Source organism: Tupaia chinensis, unplaced genomic scaffold (genome assembly GCF_000334495.1).
Source record: "Tupaia chinensis unplaced genomic scaffold, TupChi_1.0 Scaffold000133_1, whole genome shotgun sequence".
In the NCBI taxonomy this organism is placed as follows: Eukaryota; Metazoa; Chordata; class Mammalia; order Scandentia; family Tupaiidae; genus Tupaia; species Tupaia belangeri.
The window spans coordinates 3,207,178-3,223,289 of record NW_006159602.1 but is presented as its reverse complement, the minus strand read 5'-3'; the positions used below and the strand labels follow the sequence as shown (position 1 = coordinate 3,223,289).

The following is a 16,112-nucleotide window of genomic DNA, read 5'->3' as shown; positions in this document are numbered from 1 at the left end:
GATATATATCTTTGGCTGCTGTGGTGATCATGGTTGTTACATCCTCTAAAGTCTACTTTGTCTAGTACTAAAGGGGCCACTCCAGCTTTCTGTTTTTTTTTTTTTTAGCTTGTCATAGGGCACGTGTACTTGCTGGAAAGAGGTAGAGAGAGAGAAATCATCCTGCAGAGGTGATGGCCACACCACAGTTTCTTCTCCTTCATTCTCCTCTTGGAATTTTGGGCACGCCCATACATGTCCCTTGTGTGTTTTTCAAGCCACTGGGTCCAGGACTTGAACTGCACAGTCAGCCATGTGGGATCCAGTCATCTTAACCATCATGCCTTCTGGCCCTCCAGCTTTCTTTTGATCAGTGTTGACATGGTGTATCTCATTCCATTCTTTTTCTTTGAACCTATTTGGGTATTTATATTAAAAATGTGAGGTCAACCCCTAATTGCAACAGTTAAGCACTGTGTATCAGGAGCTAGAGCCCATATTGCCAGCAGTGGTTTGAATCCTGGCCCCAGGAGCTTGGAAAACATGCCAGGCATGTGTGCATATGTGCCCAGAATCCTCATGGGATGGAGAAATGGAGGAGAGGGATTGTGGTATAACCAGGCCCTGCTAGGGGATGCTTTCTTCCCCACTCCCATCCCACGTGTGTTCACTGGCAATTAAAAAAAAGAGTAAAATGTTCCTTGTAGAAGCACAGAGGTACTCATTGCTCTTTTATCCCAATCTATCTTTTCATTTAAATTATGTCGTAGACCATTACATTTAATATGATTATTGTGTATTTGGGCTTAAATCTGCCACTTTACTATTTGGATTCAATTTCTGCATCTTTTTCCACTTTTTTCCTTTTTAAGATTGAATATTTTTGTAATTTTATTTTATTTCCCCCAATTAAATTACTAATTATAAGCTCTGCATCTCTTAAAAAAAGTGGTTGCTATCAGTTTTATAGTATACTTTTTTAATGTATCATAGTCCACCTTCAAGTAATATTTGAAGAGACAACCTAGATAATAGAAGAAAATATTTAAACACCTTACATTTAATAAAGGGTTAATATCCAAAGTATATAAGAAACTCAAACAACTTAACAGCAAGAAAACAAATAATTTTGTTCTACAAATAGGCAATACCTGCCCATTGTTTAAAACTCAAAAGACAGAGAAGGATTTAGTGTGAAAACTTAGTCTCCCTCTAACTTCTATCTCCTGACTTCTAGTTCCCCTCCTTGGAGCCAGCCACTGTTAACATTTTCTTCCTTCCTTCTTTCCTTCCTACCTTCCTTCCTTCCTTCCTTCCTTCCTTCCTTCCTTCCTTCCTTCCTTCCTCTCTCTCTTTCTTTCCATATTTCCTCAGAGAAATTCGATGTGTATATAAGCATATGTATCATATTTTGTATATCATAAATATTGTTTTTCTTTTCCCCTCTCTCTTTTATATTCTATATATGCTTTTTATATGCTGCTGTTTTATTTTAAAAAAATCTTTGTTATTCTTCTGCATTATTTCATTTTTCACAGCTATATGCTATTTCATTGTATAGCTGCTTATTTAACTAGTCTCCTAGTGACAGACATTACAGTTATTGCCAAAGAGGTAGTAACAGGATGACTCAGGAAAAGACTTGCTGCCACAAAGAGAAGAAATAAAATTTCCCCTTGCGTCAGAAGAAACCAAGAGCAGAAAACATGAGAGCTTAGAAAATAGTGTGGGGCCTCCCTCCTGGACTCTTCTTTGTTGTCAAAGTTTGATAGGAGGAACAGATTCTTATTCAGTAATTCTGGTTGACAGGACTATGCTGGAGCCAGTTTAATCATTATGGCCTGTGCTATGAGTCCAGTTAAGTATTTTGACTATCACTTTTGCCTTCGGGAAGGTTTGTTGGCCTAAAAGCAGGAAAGTTTGTGTCTCTATGAGAAAGATGAGCAGAAATGTATATCTTTTATTGTCCTCTTCAGAACTTTATAAATATAGGGCTGACAGTTGGCATGGTGGTTAAGGGTGCTGGACTCTCACATGACCGATCACGGTTCAAGTCCCGGGCCTGGTGGCCTGCTATCTCACTTTTCCTCTCTCTCTCTCTCTCTGTCCCTCTCTGGTCAAATTAAAATAAATAATAAGTAAATAAAGATAAATAAAATAATTTTAAAAAGAACTTTATCAAAAAGAACCTTATCATAAATATTATGTATGAAAGCAAATATTTATTATGAGTAAATAAATTTTTAAAAAATTATGAATTTTTCAGGCTGGCCACTGACACAATAGTTAAGGGAACCAGGTCACACATTGTCAACCAGACCTGAAAGCTTGAAAAACAGGCTGGGTGCATGTGTGCAAGTCCTGGTAGGATGGAGAATCAGAGGAGAAGGGATCGTGGCATGACCGAGACTTTGGGGGCAGTGCTTTTTCCCATTCCTTTTCTCTGTCTCTCTGTTTCTTTGTAGTGAGCATTTGTACCCTCTTGTAAAAAAAAACAAAACAAAATTTAAAAGTTGGCAAATATAAATATCATAGAAACCAGAAAGCAATTTATTGTTTATATTAACTACTTGACATCCTAGACTGACTAGTTTTTGGTGCTGTATATTTAAAACTTCATTTCTCCTGTACTCACCACATATTTCCAGTGCTGGGTGCAGGAGGATATGTTTATATTGCAATTCGAGTTCCAGCCTGGAAACTTTGTGTCAGATCTCTGGGTGAGTCAGTGGGCGTTTGGAGTATTCCTGAAGTCGTTCCTTCATCAGAAGGGCTAGCAATAATTGAACTATGCACAGGAGTATAAATCATAGAAATATATCTCACTGAACCTCAGCTGACGTTTTTCCTGATTCTCAAAATGGGTAGTTTTTTTTTTTTCCAATTGTACTTGCTGTGATTTGAATGTGTCTCCCAAAATTCATATATTAAAATTTGACGAGCAGGACCAGCAGGTGGCATGGTGGTTGAGATGCTGGACACTCCCGCGTGGCTAACCACGGTTCGAGTCCCGGACCTGGTGGCTTCCTTTCTCACTTTCCCTCTCTCTCTTTCCTTCTCTATGTCTCTCTCTGGTCAAATTAAAATAAATGAGTGAATAAATAAAATTAAATAAATAATTTTAAAAAATTCGATGAGCAATTGTAACAGGATTGAGAGGGAAGAAACTTGGTCTAGTTATGGTATTGAGAGGCTGGGTCTTTGAGAGGTGGCTAGGAATAGGTAAGGTCATCAAGATGGGGCCTCCATGATTGTAGTTCCGTCAGAAGGGCACAGAGACACACGCCCTCTGTTCTTGCTCTTTCTTGCCACATGATGCCCTGTGCTGCCTCAGGGCTCTGCAGAAAATCCTTACCAATAAAAAGACCTTCACTAGATGCAGCCCCAAACTGTGAGCTAAATAAACCTTTCTTCTTTATAAATTACCCAGACTCAGATATTTCTGTTATTAGCAACCCACAACAAACTAAAATACTACCTGATGAAGAGGGAAGTGTAACAGGAGAGAAGTTAGAGGGGAACTATGGCAGCCTTTATTAACTAAAAAAATTGGGTTCTTTGTTAGACTTTTTTTTTTCTTTGTTAGACTTTTTTAGAGCAGTTTTAGTTTCATAACACCCTTGAGTAAAAAGTGTAGAGATCCCCATCTACTCCCCGTCCCCACACATGCATAGCTTCTCCCATTATCAACCTCCCTCACCAGAATGGCATATTGGTTATAGATGATGAACTCACGTTGACATGTCATTATTACCCAAAGTCCATAGTTTGCATTAGGGTTCATCCTTGGTTTTGTACATTCTATGGGTTTAGACACATTTTTACTGACATGCGTACACCATGATAGTATTGTATAGAGTAGTTTCACTGTCTTAAAGATCACCTGTGCTTCATCTATTTATCCCTCTTTCCCATCGCAGCAACCACTAATTTTATTTACTGTTTCCATAGTTTTCCCTTGAAGTTACTTTTGTACATTTTACAAAAACATATAACCAAGTGATAGGTTAGTAGGCGATAGGTGTCCCATCCCTATCCCCCCAACACACACACACTCCCAGATCTTAATTTGGCCTGACTTTTGCCAACCTCTCAATCTCTGAGCCTGAGAACTTTCCTCACAGATAGATCTGAGGATATATGACATTTGTGAAGTGCCAGAGAATTAATTCACCTTCTTTGTTATGAGTTGGATAATTATCTGCCCTTCAAAGGTTCATATTTAGGAATTTGGTCTTAGTGGCTGGTGATTAGATTTCCCCCAGAAATTCATGTGTTGGGTTGTATTGTAAAGGCATTAAGTGAAAACTTAATTCCTTCATGGTGTCCCAGGGTGGGTGTGATAAAGTCATTAATGTGGGGTTCCCATGATTGAGTTCTGGTGTGTAAATAAGAAGAAATGAGGCAGGCAGAACATGGATGTACACCCTGACCTGCTCAAGATCCTGTCCTCTGCTATGTTGTATACTCTTCAGAAACTAGACCCTTGACCTTAGATCTTCAAGCTATGAGCTGAAGAAACCTCTATTTCTTTACAAATCACCTAGTCTCAGGTAGTACTATTAGCAATGCAGTAATGGACTAAGACATTTCAATAAGTTCCAGAAGTTATCAGCCAATCATTGACTAGAGGTGGGATAAAATATCCCAACACTTTTTCTCCCTTGGTCGAGATAATGATGAGGCACAGGATTCCCTAACAGGACTAAGCTTCTGTTATCCAGAACAGAGAATTTCTTTGGGTGTGTGCATACATGCCCCAAATCCCAGGAGAATGGAGGAGAAGGGATTGTGGCATGGCCATCCTACCCAGGTGTGTGTAATGGGTGATTTCTCACTTTCTCTTTTTCTGTTTCTTTTTCTCTCTGGCCGGTGTATATGCCCTATGGCAAAAACCTAAAAAACGTAAATAAAAAAAAGACATAACATTGTGTCATAAGCTTGACTGTCTGCTTATGGGCTTCCTACTGGAATGTAATTGTTGGGTGCAGGGACTTTGTCTTGTTTATGGCTGCATTCTCAGCATTTGGAGAAGTATTTGCTTGACATGTAGCAGACACACAAAACACATTAAAATATTTTTATTCATTTATCGCTTTGAAGTGAGAGAGACACCTCCAACAGGGTCTTCACATCACATTCTACTCTCAGTCTTAACCAGCTTGGATCAGGGCATACTGAAGTGCCCAGCATGCCCAGGGAGATCTTGCAATGTGACCCCATAACGACCTTTTCCACATGGGTCCAATTGTGTTACTGTTCCAGCACCACCTGGCTCTAAAATCCAGCATAATTAAATTGTTGAATGAATTGCAGACTTTTTAAAATGAAGTTTACATATAAAAATGAACTTCAGGGGCCAGCTGGTGGTGTGGTGCTGTGGCTAGATTTCACATGGAGGACTGCACTATTCAAGTTCCTGACTTGGTGACTTGGAAAACATGCTGGGTGTGTGCACCCCAAATCCCAAAATTAGAAATGGAAGACAAGGAATTGGAGCATGGCCAACCCTCCCACAGGAGGTTCTCTTTCCTTCTCTCTCCCCACTTGGCGAGTGCATGTGCCCTCTGGCAAATTAAAAATTAATAAATAAATAAATAAACCTTAACTGTCAACTTAGTTTTAAATTGTGTTTCTGTTTATTTTATTATTTTTTAATAAATACTATTTTATTATTATTATTTATTTTAATTTGACCAGAGAGGGACAGAGCGAGAGAGAGCAAGAGAGAAAAAAACCAAACCACTAGATCTGGGACTTGAACCATGGTTAGCCATGTGGGAGTCCAGTGCTCTGAACCACCATGCCACCTGCCAACTCCTGTTTATTTTATTCTTAAATAAAATAGTATTTTTAAAAAGATGAGGCATATTTATATTTTTAACAGTCTGTCCTTAGCATACCAACTCCCTAGCATACTTTTATCTAAGCACTCATACGGTATTTTAAATTAGTGAGGTTTTGAAGTGATATTGCAAACAGGCTTTGGTTGTATATTCAGGGCAGGAACTTGTTGATGTTAATATGATTTGACGACCAATGTGTGTCCATGGTAAGACAGGAAGTGGCATAAGGATCTGTGTTCTGTTTTCTGTTTCAAAAGGCTTTACGTGAGCAGTACATGTCATCCATTCATCCATTTGTTTACGAGGCCATTTCATAGGTGACTCCTGCAAAAATCACCTTAAGTTAAACCCTAGTGCAAGAACTCAGAATTATCATCAAAATAAATAGATGAGCAAAAACAGTCCTCCCCTTGAAAGAAATCAAGAAAATCATTTCCAAAAGTACACAAGAAAAAGAAGACATTTGCCTTTCTCATGTAAAATTCAGAGCAAAGAAGGAAAATACCGTTTTCATAAGAGAAAGTGTACATTTGGTCGTAGACAAGACTTTTTTCTTTCCAAAGCTGGAGATATTTTCTGTTGGAACAAATGGACAACTTTGCCTCCGGGCTGAATTTTATAGCTTATGATGGCTGTATGTTGCACCGAACAAACTCGAGATTAACTATAGGGTTGGTGTTCTCAGACAACTACTGTACATTGACCATTTCTCTTACTGTTTTGTGGAGCTCCAGGCCCCATGTCATTAACTTCGGAAAAAAATCACCCCAGAATTTGTTGCTTTTAAAGATAGAAGTTGTTATAATTTGGTAAAAGAGAATGTTCCTACTGCTAGAGCTATGATTTTCAACCTTAGCTGTACATCAGATTCACCTGGAAGTTTAAAAACAAAACACTGTCAACCCATGGCACACAATACGCTGTCCATATTATTGGCAGTTACTGCTTTCGTCGTTAGCCCTTTCAAATTTTTGAATTTATATTCGGCGAGAAAGAGTTCCACATGGAGCAGGCAAATAAACTCAAACAAAGAAGGCATTTTGATTGATGTTCTTTTGCAGCTAATGCACTCTGATAGAGTTTTGAAAAAATGTTTTGAGCTTTGGCATACATGTCTAGCTCGTGTATCCCAAGGCAATGTGTTAATTTAAGTTATCCATTTAGAGGTACAGATTCTAAGAACTTTTGTAAAAAGTTCCTTGCTTTACTGTATAATCAAGCTTGTATACCTAAGACTTGGGAAATGATGGAAATGAGAGTGAGCAACTGCGTAGCTGGAGAGAAAAAAGTGTCTGTCTAATTGACTAGCTAGCTCTACATATTAACTAGTTAATTCAGCAAATATTTAATGATGAACTCTATGGTGCTAGGAGGCAGGAATACCATAGGGAAAAGATGTGGTCTTTGCTCTTAAGTAGCTTACAGTCCGGCGAGCTTAAAGAAGGTGGTATCATCCAATTTCGAGTCACAGAGCAGAGGGATGAAGATGTGATTTGGCCCCACTATCTTCAGTGTTGGGAATTGCCCATCCTACTGTGTATTCAGTCTTCCAGAGGACACTATGACTTTGCTGGGTTGGTCAGATTTGTTTCTCTCAAGGAACTTACTGTTTTGAGAAGGCCAGCTGGTCAATTTATGCATTTGTTTGCTGGAAACATGCCTCTTACCTCACACAGAAAAAGTCAGAAGAGAATTCACAAAGAACTGGTAGTAGATAGGCCCAAGGGTTGGGATTTCCTGCTGTCCTTGGGAGAAACCTGAGTGTGTATCCCCTGACATTTTAAGCTTTCTGTCTTCTTAGTGAGTAATCTGAATGCACTGAATGTCAAATTCAGGTGATATATTCATCTATTTTTTTTTTTTCTTTTTGGAAGTTTCCCAGAGAAGGCTTAAAATGGTGTTTTTATTTCCCTTTGTTTTAAAGTCTCACTAAATTCTTAGTAGCTTCTGGATTGCTTTTAAGTATTTTTAGGTTATGTTAGAAGTGGTGCCAAATTTTACACAAAAGAGGTTCTTTAAAATGCCTAAACATCTAATTTTTATAAATGGAATAATTTTCAGACTGAAAATTTGTAAGATTCCTTTTAGTATTAAAGATATCTAAAAATCTACACCCTAATCTAAGAAGTCTTAATTTTAAGCTTTAATTTACAATGACCTTCCACATTTGAGGCTACCTCTTTCCTGTAGCCTCTCTATTTTGGCTAACTCACAAGAAAGTGACCTTCATGAGCTTCATATCTGATATAGCATTACTGTGACCTTTTAAAAATATTTTTAAAAGTCCTCCCTTTTATTTCCATCAAATATACCCACTCATTTTTATAAGAGAGTTTTACAAGGCTTATGGAAAATGGAATTAAAGTATATTTTGGTGCAAAAATTAAAATCCATGCATAGTTTTTTCATAAAGCACATCTTCATGAACTTTTTGAAGACCCCTCCCCATGTTTGTTTTATAAGATCTAATTTGCTTTCTAAAAACATGGAGTGGGGTGGGCCCAGCTGGTGGTATAATGGCTACATTCCTGGACTCCCACATAGTCAACCATGATTCAAGTCCCGAACCTGGTGGCTTAAAATTCATGCCGGGCATGTATGCGTGTATGCCCAAGATCCTGAGAGGAGAATGGAAGAGAGGGGATTGTGGCATGGCCATCTGCCCAGGGATGATTTCTTGCTTTCTCTCTCTGTCTCTCTGGCGAATGCATGCATCCTATAGAAAAATCTCTTAAAAAACAAACAAACAAACAAACAAACAAAAAAACATGGAGTGGGCAAATCTAAAAGACAGACCCCCAACAGATCACATGCTGGCACCTCACCCCCTGTGTAGTTACTCTTTACTTTGACTGCAATCTGGCTACCCAGTTCCATGTGGAGACTTTAAGAGACCTGGCAGGTTCTGTTTTGTTTTCTCTTGAGACATTTGCTTTTGCCATCCCTGGGCCAAAATGAAAGAAAATTTACTATTGTGCTGCAGAGACCATGTGAAGAGACACTGAGACCTTATGGAGAGGGGACAAGCTCCAGCTTTTTCAATGTCCTGGTCGAGTTTCCAGATGACTCTAGTCCTAGCTGCTATCTGATTTCAACTACATGGAAGATTTCAAAAGACTCCAGCAAAAAAACCACCTAGCTGAGCCCTGCAATCTATAGAAAAGTAGGGCAAAATGGCTGTTATTTAAGCCTCTAAATTTTGAGACAGTTACTTAAGTAGCAATAGTTAAAAACATACATGACAAACTTGTAAGACTCCAGATGATGCTTTTTCCTTTTTACCAAAATGAATTGCCTTCCTCAAAAATGTTAACATGAAAAATTTTCACAGAGAAGAAAGCCTTCATTGCACTCAGAACCCAGGTTGGCAAATAGTTCTTATTCTCGATCAAAAAACTCATCAAAAAGTAGAATTTTCTCTGTCCTGGTCCTCACCAGTGTGTGTGGTTTCTTCTCATCTTTCCCCAACTCCTCTGAGTCAGAGCTCGAACTGTCCCAGAGAAGTTGTCCTTGGTCCTCTTGTACAGGGAACCAGGTATCCATCTTGCCAATTTTCTGAGGACATAAGACATTCCTTGCTCGATGGTCCAAAAATTTTGCATTCTGTGAATTTTCTACAGAAAAAAAAAATCATTTAATTTTTCCCCCTAATTATATTTTTTTTCATTGAGTGCCAAGCTTTTTGTAAACACAGAACGACGTTCTTCATATTTCTTTGAAAACAAAATACATTTCAACTGGTATCTCTGTACATTAAGCATTTTTTAGTTATTTAAATTTTTAAAAGTTTTTCTGAAAATCACAAAAATAGAATACACACTTACATACCCAACACATCATTTTACAGCAGTATTGTTTTTGTCAAATATATGTTTTCCAGCTGAATCATTTGAGAATTAGTTGCAAAGTCATCTTCTTCCTAAATAAGTCACCACAGGTTTCTTTTCCTTTCTTTCTTTTTTCTATTGGGTGTATATGCTCACGGAAGACAAACAGAGATGGAGAGAGAGAAACAGAGCAATCATCCCTCAGGGGAATGGCCATGCCGCAATCCCTTCTTACCCATTTTCCTCTCGGACTTTTGGGCATGCATGCATACGCATCAGGTGTGAGTTTCAAGCTGCCAGGTCTAGGAATCGAACAGGGATTGACCACATGGGAGTCTAGTACCTTAACCACTACTCTATCTGCTGGCCTCATTATTATCAAGTTAGTTTCCTTTCTTAGTGGGGAGCTAACCTGTCTTCCCCTAGATTACTGTTACAGTAATTGTCTGTAGCACTGACAAATAACTGTAGTGAGTTTGTCTGCAACCTTGATCTCTCTCCTGAGCTACAATAGACTTCCTGTAAAACTGGACTCCTCCATTTTGACATCTACCTGGCACTATGTCAGCTTCACCTTTTCTTTTTCCTCAGACTTGCTTCTGCTCCCCACTACCCTAATCCAGCAGCCAGTGCTGGCCTTTCCCCATTAGTCTATCTAGTTCTTGAAGAGACCCAAGAATCCACCTGTCTCTATGCTCTCTCCATTCACTCACATCTAATCCATTACCAAGTTCTGCTGATTTTGTTTCCCAGATATCTTGTATCTGACTCCTTCTCTCCCTCCTTATCATCATCCTACTCTCTTGGCCCACACTCAATCTCACTCACACTATTGCCATGTTCTTATAACTGATCTCCCCATACTCTTTTCAGTACCCCTCCCAATCATTCTTCATAGACAAGTATTTAAAAAAATTTTATTGAAGAGGTTTTTGCTGTAGGGCACATGCTCTCGCCAGAGAGAGACACACACACAGAGACAATGAGAAGGAAAGTGAGAAATCACCCCCCAGGGTAGATGGCCATATTGCCATCCCTTATCTTCCATTCTCTTGCTGGGATCTTGGGCACACATGCACATTCACCTGACATGAGTTTCAGAACTTGGTCCATGTGGGACCAGGTCCAGAACTTGAGCCATGTGGGAATCCAGCAACGTAACTGCTATGCCATCTGTTGGTTCCCATAGAGTGGTATTTTAAAATATAAGCCGATGGTGCTACTACCCTGCCATATCAATGGCTTCCCATTGGTCTTAAGATAGAGTTCCAAGTCCTTATTGGACATGACTTACAAGACCCTGTGTGATCTGGCCCAGACTATGTCTCCAGAAACATCTCTAGTCACTCTCTGAATCTCTCTTCTCCACCCAGTGCCTACAATCCACTGCTCTTGTTCCCACTACAGGGCTTTTGTACAATATTAATTATAGTTTGGAATGTTCCAGCACTCTGTACTCCTGCTACTTCTTGTCTCAACTTACGTGTCATTTTGTAGGTTATTAGATCTGGTAGTTATATTATTGAACATCTCCTTGCCCATTGTCCGTTCTGCTATGTAAGTACTCCTCAAGTAAGAAACCACATCAAGCCACCTCATTATCACATGGAGAATCTACCACACAATGCCTGACACCTGGTCAATGCTCAGTAAGTATCTGCACGGTGAGGAAATGAATAAATGAGTGAACAAATGAACAATGGGAGAATTTTGGGAGGTGGGACATATTGATTATTAGAACCCAGGAAAGATTTCATTCATTGGGCTTCAGGGCGTCAGTCAGTTTCACTCTGCCGATGAGCCAGAAACTATCACTTATACTGAAAACAAAAATTTTCTGTAACATCCAATTAGAGTCAGGAGCTTTGAAACAGGAAGAGAATGTTTGTTAGGGGTGGGATCTAATGCAATATTAACAATAGCTTAGATCCCACAATACTCTTGGCATTATGATAATTCAGGTCTAAAGTTAGTGTGTGAGGCATATTCATGTTTAGTTTTATCCTTGGAAATCAATTCCTAAAGTATTCTTTAGGGCTACAGATTTAGATCTCCATGTCACTCATAAAGATGTCTGCCATTTCCTTCGTCTAATCTGCTGGGTCCAGGACTCAAACTGTGCCGTCTACCATGTAGGATACAGTTACCTTAACTTCCATGCCACCTACTGGTCCATTAACAAAGTACTATATACATAACTTTATATAGACAGCTTAAAGTCTGAGAAATCTGAGCTAGAGGTCTTATTACTTGTTAATTTTTTTTTCCTGCTTTTCAGCTTATTTTATATAAGAAACAAGTTTTGGGTAAAGTACACTAGAGAGTGCTGTAAATTTCTTTACATCCTAAAGGGGCAAACTGCTAGGAATAATAGATTTTTACCTTTTGTTTTTTAACCATCTTTCCCATTATTATTTTTAAATTAAATTAAATTAAATTTTAATTTCTATTATACATTCAGTCATGTATGTCACTTAGCTTGTAAAGTGAATGTTTCAACATGAATACATTTCTCGCCAGTCCAGCTGGGGAGACTATACATGTTATCATCAACAAATAATAACCCATTTCTTTGTCCCATGAATGTCTTGCCTCTCTGTTTTACTCCTTAATATCTTTCCTCAGACTCTCTTCCTTCTACCCCCTTCCCATACTGTGTCTGGTATCTATAACCATTTTCTATGTTTCTAAATCCTCTAGTCATTCAGTTTTAGCCATACAGTGCGGACAGTCAGTTTATATTAAGTGGAGACATACAATGTCTCTCCTTCATAGCCTGACTGGCTTCACTCAGCAGTAAATCTTCTGTATTCATCCGCTTTCTATCAAAAGCCAGGGTATTATTTATTTATTGTTTTTTTTGGGGTGGCTGAGTAGTATTTAATAGAGTATATGTGCCGTACTTCTTCAATCCATTCCTTTGTTCATGGACATTTGGGCTGTTTCTATGCCTTAGCAATGGTGAATAATACTGCAATAAACATAGATGTGCAAACACTTTTTCGACTAAGCATTCTCCTGTCCTTTGGGTAGATATCAAGGACTGGGATTGCTGGATTGTATGGTTGTTCTATTTGTAGATCTTTGAGGAACCTCCGTATTGTTCTTCACAGGTGACTGGACCAATTTACATTCCCACCATCAATGTAGGAGAATTCCCCTTTCGCCACATCCTGCTAGCACTTATCTTTTTATTTATTTATTTTTAAGTATTAGTCATTCTGACTGGGCTTAGGTGGTATCTCATTGTGGTTTTGATCTGCGTCTCCCTGATGATGAGAGATGTTGAGCACTTTTTCATATATCTTTTGGCTGTTTGTATGTCTTCCTTAGAGAGTTGTTTTTTCAGCTCATTCTCCCATCTTTTTTTTTTTTTTAAAGACGTTTTTGCTATAGGGCACGAGTGCTTGACAGAAAGATAGAGACAGAGAGACAGTAGGCGAAAAACCATCCACCCCCCAGGGGGCATGGCCACGCCACAATCCCTTCTCTTCCATTCTCCTCTCAGGATCTTGGGCACGCATGCACACACACCTGGCATGAGTTTAAGCCACTGGGTCTGGGACTCAAACTGTGGTTGGCTACATGGGAGTCCAGCGATGCAGCCATTATGCCATCTGCTGATTCCATCTCCCATCTTTTAAATGGGGTAATCATCTTTTTTTGGGTAAATCACTTGAATTCCCTGTGTATTCTGGTTATCAGTCCTTTATCTGAAGGATAGTTTACAAAAATATTCTCCCACTCTTTTTTTTTTTTTGGAGAGGTTTTCGCTATAGGGTGTGTGCGCTCGCCAGACAGACAGAGAGAAACATAGAGACAGAAAGCGAGAAATCACCCCCCAGGGGGGATGGTCACGCCGCAATCCCTTCTCCTCCACTCTCCTCTCGGGATCTTGGGCACGCACGCACACGCGCCCGGCGTGAGTTTTAAGCCACTGGGTCCGGAACGCAAACTGCGATCGACTACGTGGGAGTCCAGTGACATAGCCATTACGCTAACTGCTGGTTCCCAAAAATATTCTCCCATTCTGAGGGCTGTTGATTCACAATAATTACTGTCTTTTCCCATGCAGAAACTTCTTAATCTGATGTAATCCCACTTGTCTATTTGTGAGATTATTGACTGTGCTTTGGGGGTCTTATTTAAGAAGAATATGTGTACTCCAGTCTTTGCCTACTGTCTCCCAGAGTTTCCCCAGTGTTTTCCACCAGTAGTTTTATATATTGAGGACTGAAGTTTAGATCTTTGATCCACTTTGAGTTGATTTTTGTCAATGATGAGAGGTAGGGGTTTAGATTCACCTTTCCACAGGTGGATATCCAATTTTTCTAGCACCATTTGCTAAAGAGACTTTCCTTTTCTCACTGGGTTGACTGGTACTATTTGTCAAAAATCAGTTGACTATATGTTTGGGTTTATTTCTGGGGTCTCTATTCTGTTCCATTGATACACATATCTGTTTTTGTGCCAACACCATGCAGTTTTGATTATCATGGCTTTATACTATATTTTCAGGTCAAGGAGTGAGATGCTGTCCACGTTATTCTTCTTGTGCAATCTTGATTTGGCAATACAAAGTCTTTTATGATTCCAGACAAATTCTATCATTGTTTTTTCTAGATCTGTGAAGAATGTCTCTGGTACTTTGATTAGGATTGTGTTAAATATGTAGATTGATTTGGGTAGAATTGCCATTTTGATTATATGAATTTTTCCAATCCAGAAACATGGGATGTCCTTCCACTTTTTTGTGTCATTTTCAATTTATTTTTTAGACTCTCATAGTTTTCCTTGTGGAAGTCTTTAAATTCTTTGGTTAGATTTATTCCTAGGTATCTTATACTTTTTGTGGCTATGGTAAATGGAATTACTTCCTTCACTTCTATATAATTCTGCCTGCTATTTGTATATAGAATGCTTTAGATTTCTGTGGGATATTTTATATCCTGCAACTTTACTGTATTATTACATTAGGAATTTTTTTGTGAATACCATTGGGTCTTCTATGTATACAATCACATCATCTATAAATAGAGATTATTTCACCTCTTCTTTTCCTATCTGAATGCCTTTTATTTTATTCTCTTTTCTGATTGCATTGATGAGGACTTCCAGTACTATATTGAAAAGGAGTGGAGAAAGTGGGCATCCTTGTCTTGTACCAGTTTTTAGTGGAAAAGCTTTCAGTTTTTCCTCATTCAGGATGATATTAGCTATAGTTTTTTTTTATAGATAGCTTTTATTGTGTTGAGGAACTACCCTTCTATGCTGATTTTGTTGATAGTCTTGATTAAGAAGGGATGTTGTATTTTATCAAGTGATTTTTCTGTATCAATTGATATGATCATATGTTTTTTTATCTTTTCTTCTGTTAGTATGGTGTATTACATTTATAGTTTTGTGTTTGTCGAATCACCCTTGCATCTCTGGAATAAAGCCTACCTGGTTGTGATGTATAATCTTTTTATATATTGTTGCATACAATTTGCTAGTATCTTGTTGAGAATTTTTGCATCTATATTCATCAGAGATATTGATCTATAGTTTTCCTTCCTTGCCATGTCCTTGTCTGTTTTAAGAATAAGGGTGATGGAGGCTTCATAGAATGGATTTGGGAAAGTTCCATCATTTTGGATCTTTAGAGATAACTTGAGTAGAATGGAGGCTAACTCTTCTTTAAAAGTTTTGTAGAATTCAGAGAAATTTTTATAAATACCTGTTTAATTATCCATGGTTTACAGACTTAAAAAAAAAATAAAACACAACCTTTAAAATCTAAGGGATTTTGAGTGAGCAGAGTAGAGGAAAGCATATCCTACTTCAAAATTTGGAGAGAGAGGAAAGCAACAGATGCCAGGTGGGAAAAATAAAGGATGATTTAAGTAATACAAGAATCATAGAAAGCATGAAAATAGTTTAGTGGTTGTATTTTATAATCTGTGTTTTAGAAAATATATCACTACTATATCAACCCCATAATTTGAGAGACAATATTGTATTTTAAAAACAAAAGAAAATATTAATAAAATTTTTAACTAAAAAATAGTACAGGTGGCCAGAAAGACCAGAAGTATAAAAGCAACACTCAAATGATATATTTAGAGTGACAGTTCTCTGAAGCTTATGGTTGTTTTTATTAGGTCATTGGGAAAGTCATGGCATATTTTTCTAAGCAAAATTGCATTGTGACTTTCCCAATGACTTCAGTATCGTAAGACATCAGTTCAGTCTTTCTTCAGTATTGTCCATATGCCCATAAATTTTTGTACTAAACATTTTATATGTTTTTATACAGATTAGATTAATTTTTATATACATGGTAGACCATATTTTATTCTCATTTTAAAGATGTGAAAACTGAAGTTCACAGAAGTTAAAAAACTGGAATTTAGCTATATTCTCTGTATCTATGGAATAAAGTTATATAGAAAGATATGCCGCTAATGTTTATTGAGAG

The 16,112-nt window shown here is 38.1% G+C and overlaps 1 protein-coding gene across 4 annotated transcripts in view; it reads right to left on the bottom strand.

Moving 5' to 3' along the window:
- Positions 1-303: 303 nt before the first annotated feature.
- Positions 304-16,112, bottom strand: part of CCDC198 (coiled-coil domain containing 198) — a 38,104-nt gene continuing 22,295 nt past the window's right edge. For 2 of the 4 annotated variants that reach the window (XM_006144848.3, XM_006144851.2), the window contains exons 6-7: positions 9,261-9,439; positions 5,804-6,149 (exon numbers count right to left, since the gene is read on the bottom strand). In XM_006144848.3, coding sequence (XP_006144910.1) covers positions 5,925-6,149; positions 9,261-9,439 — 404 coding nt within the window. In that variant the 3' untranslated portion in view covers positions 5,804-5,924. Of the gene's footprint in view, positions 395-5,803; positions 6,150-9,260; positions 9,440-16,112 lie in introns of those variants that run through there. The other 2 variants (XM_027770431.1, XM_006144854.3) reach the window with 2 other exon arrangements.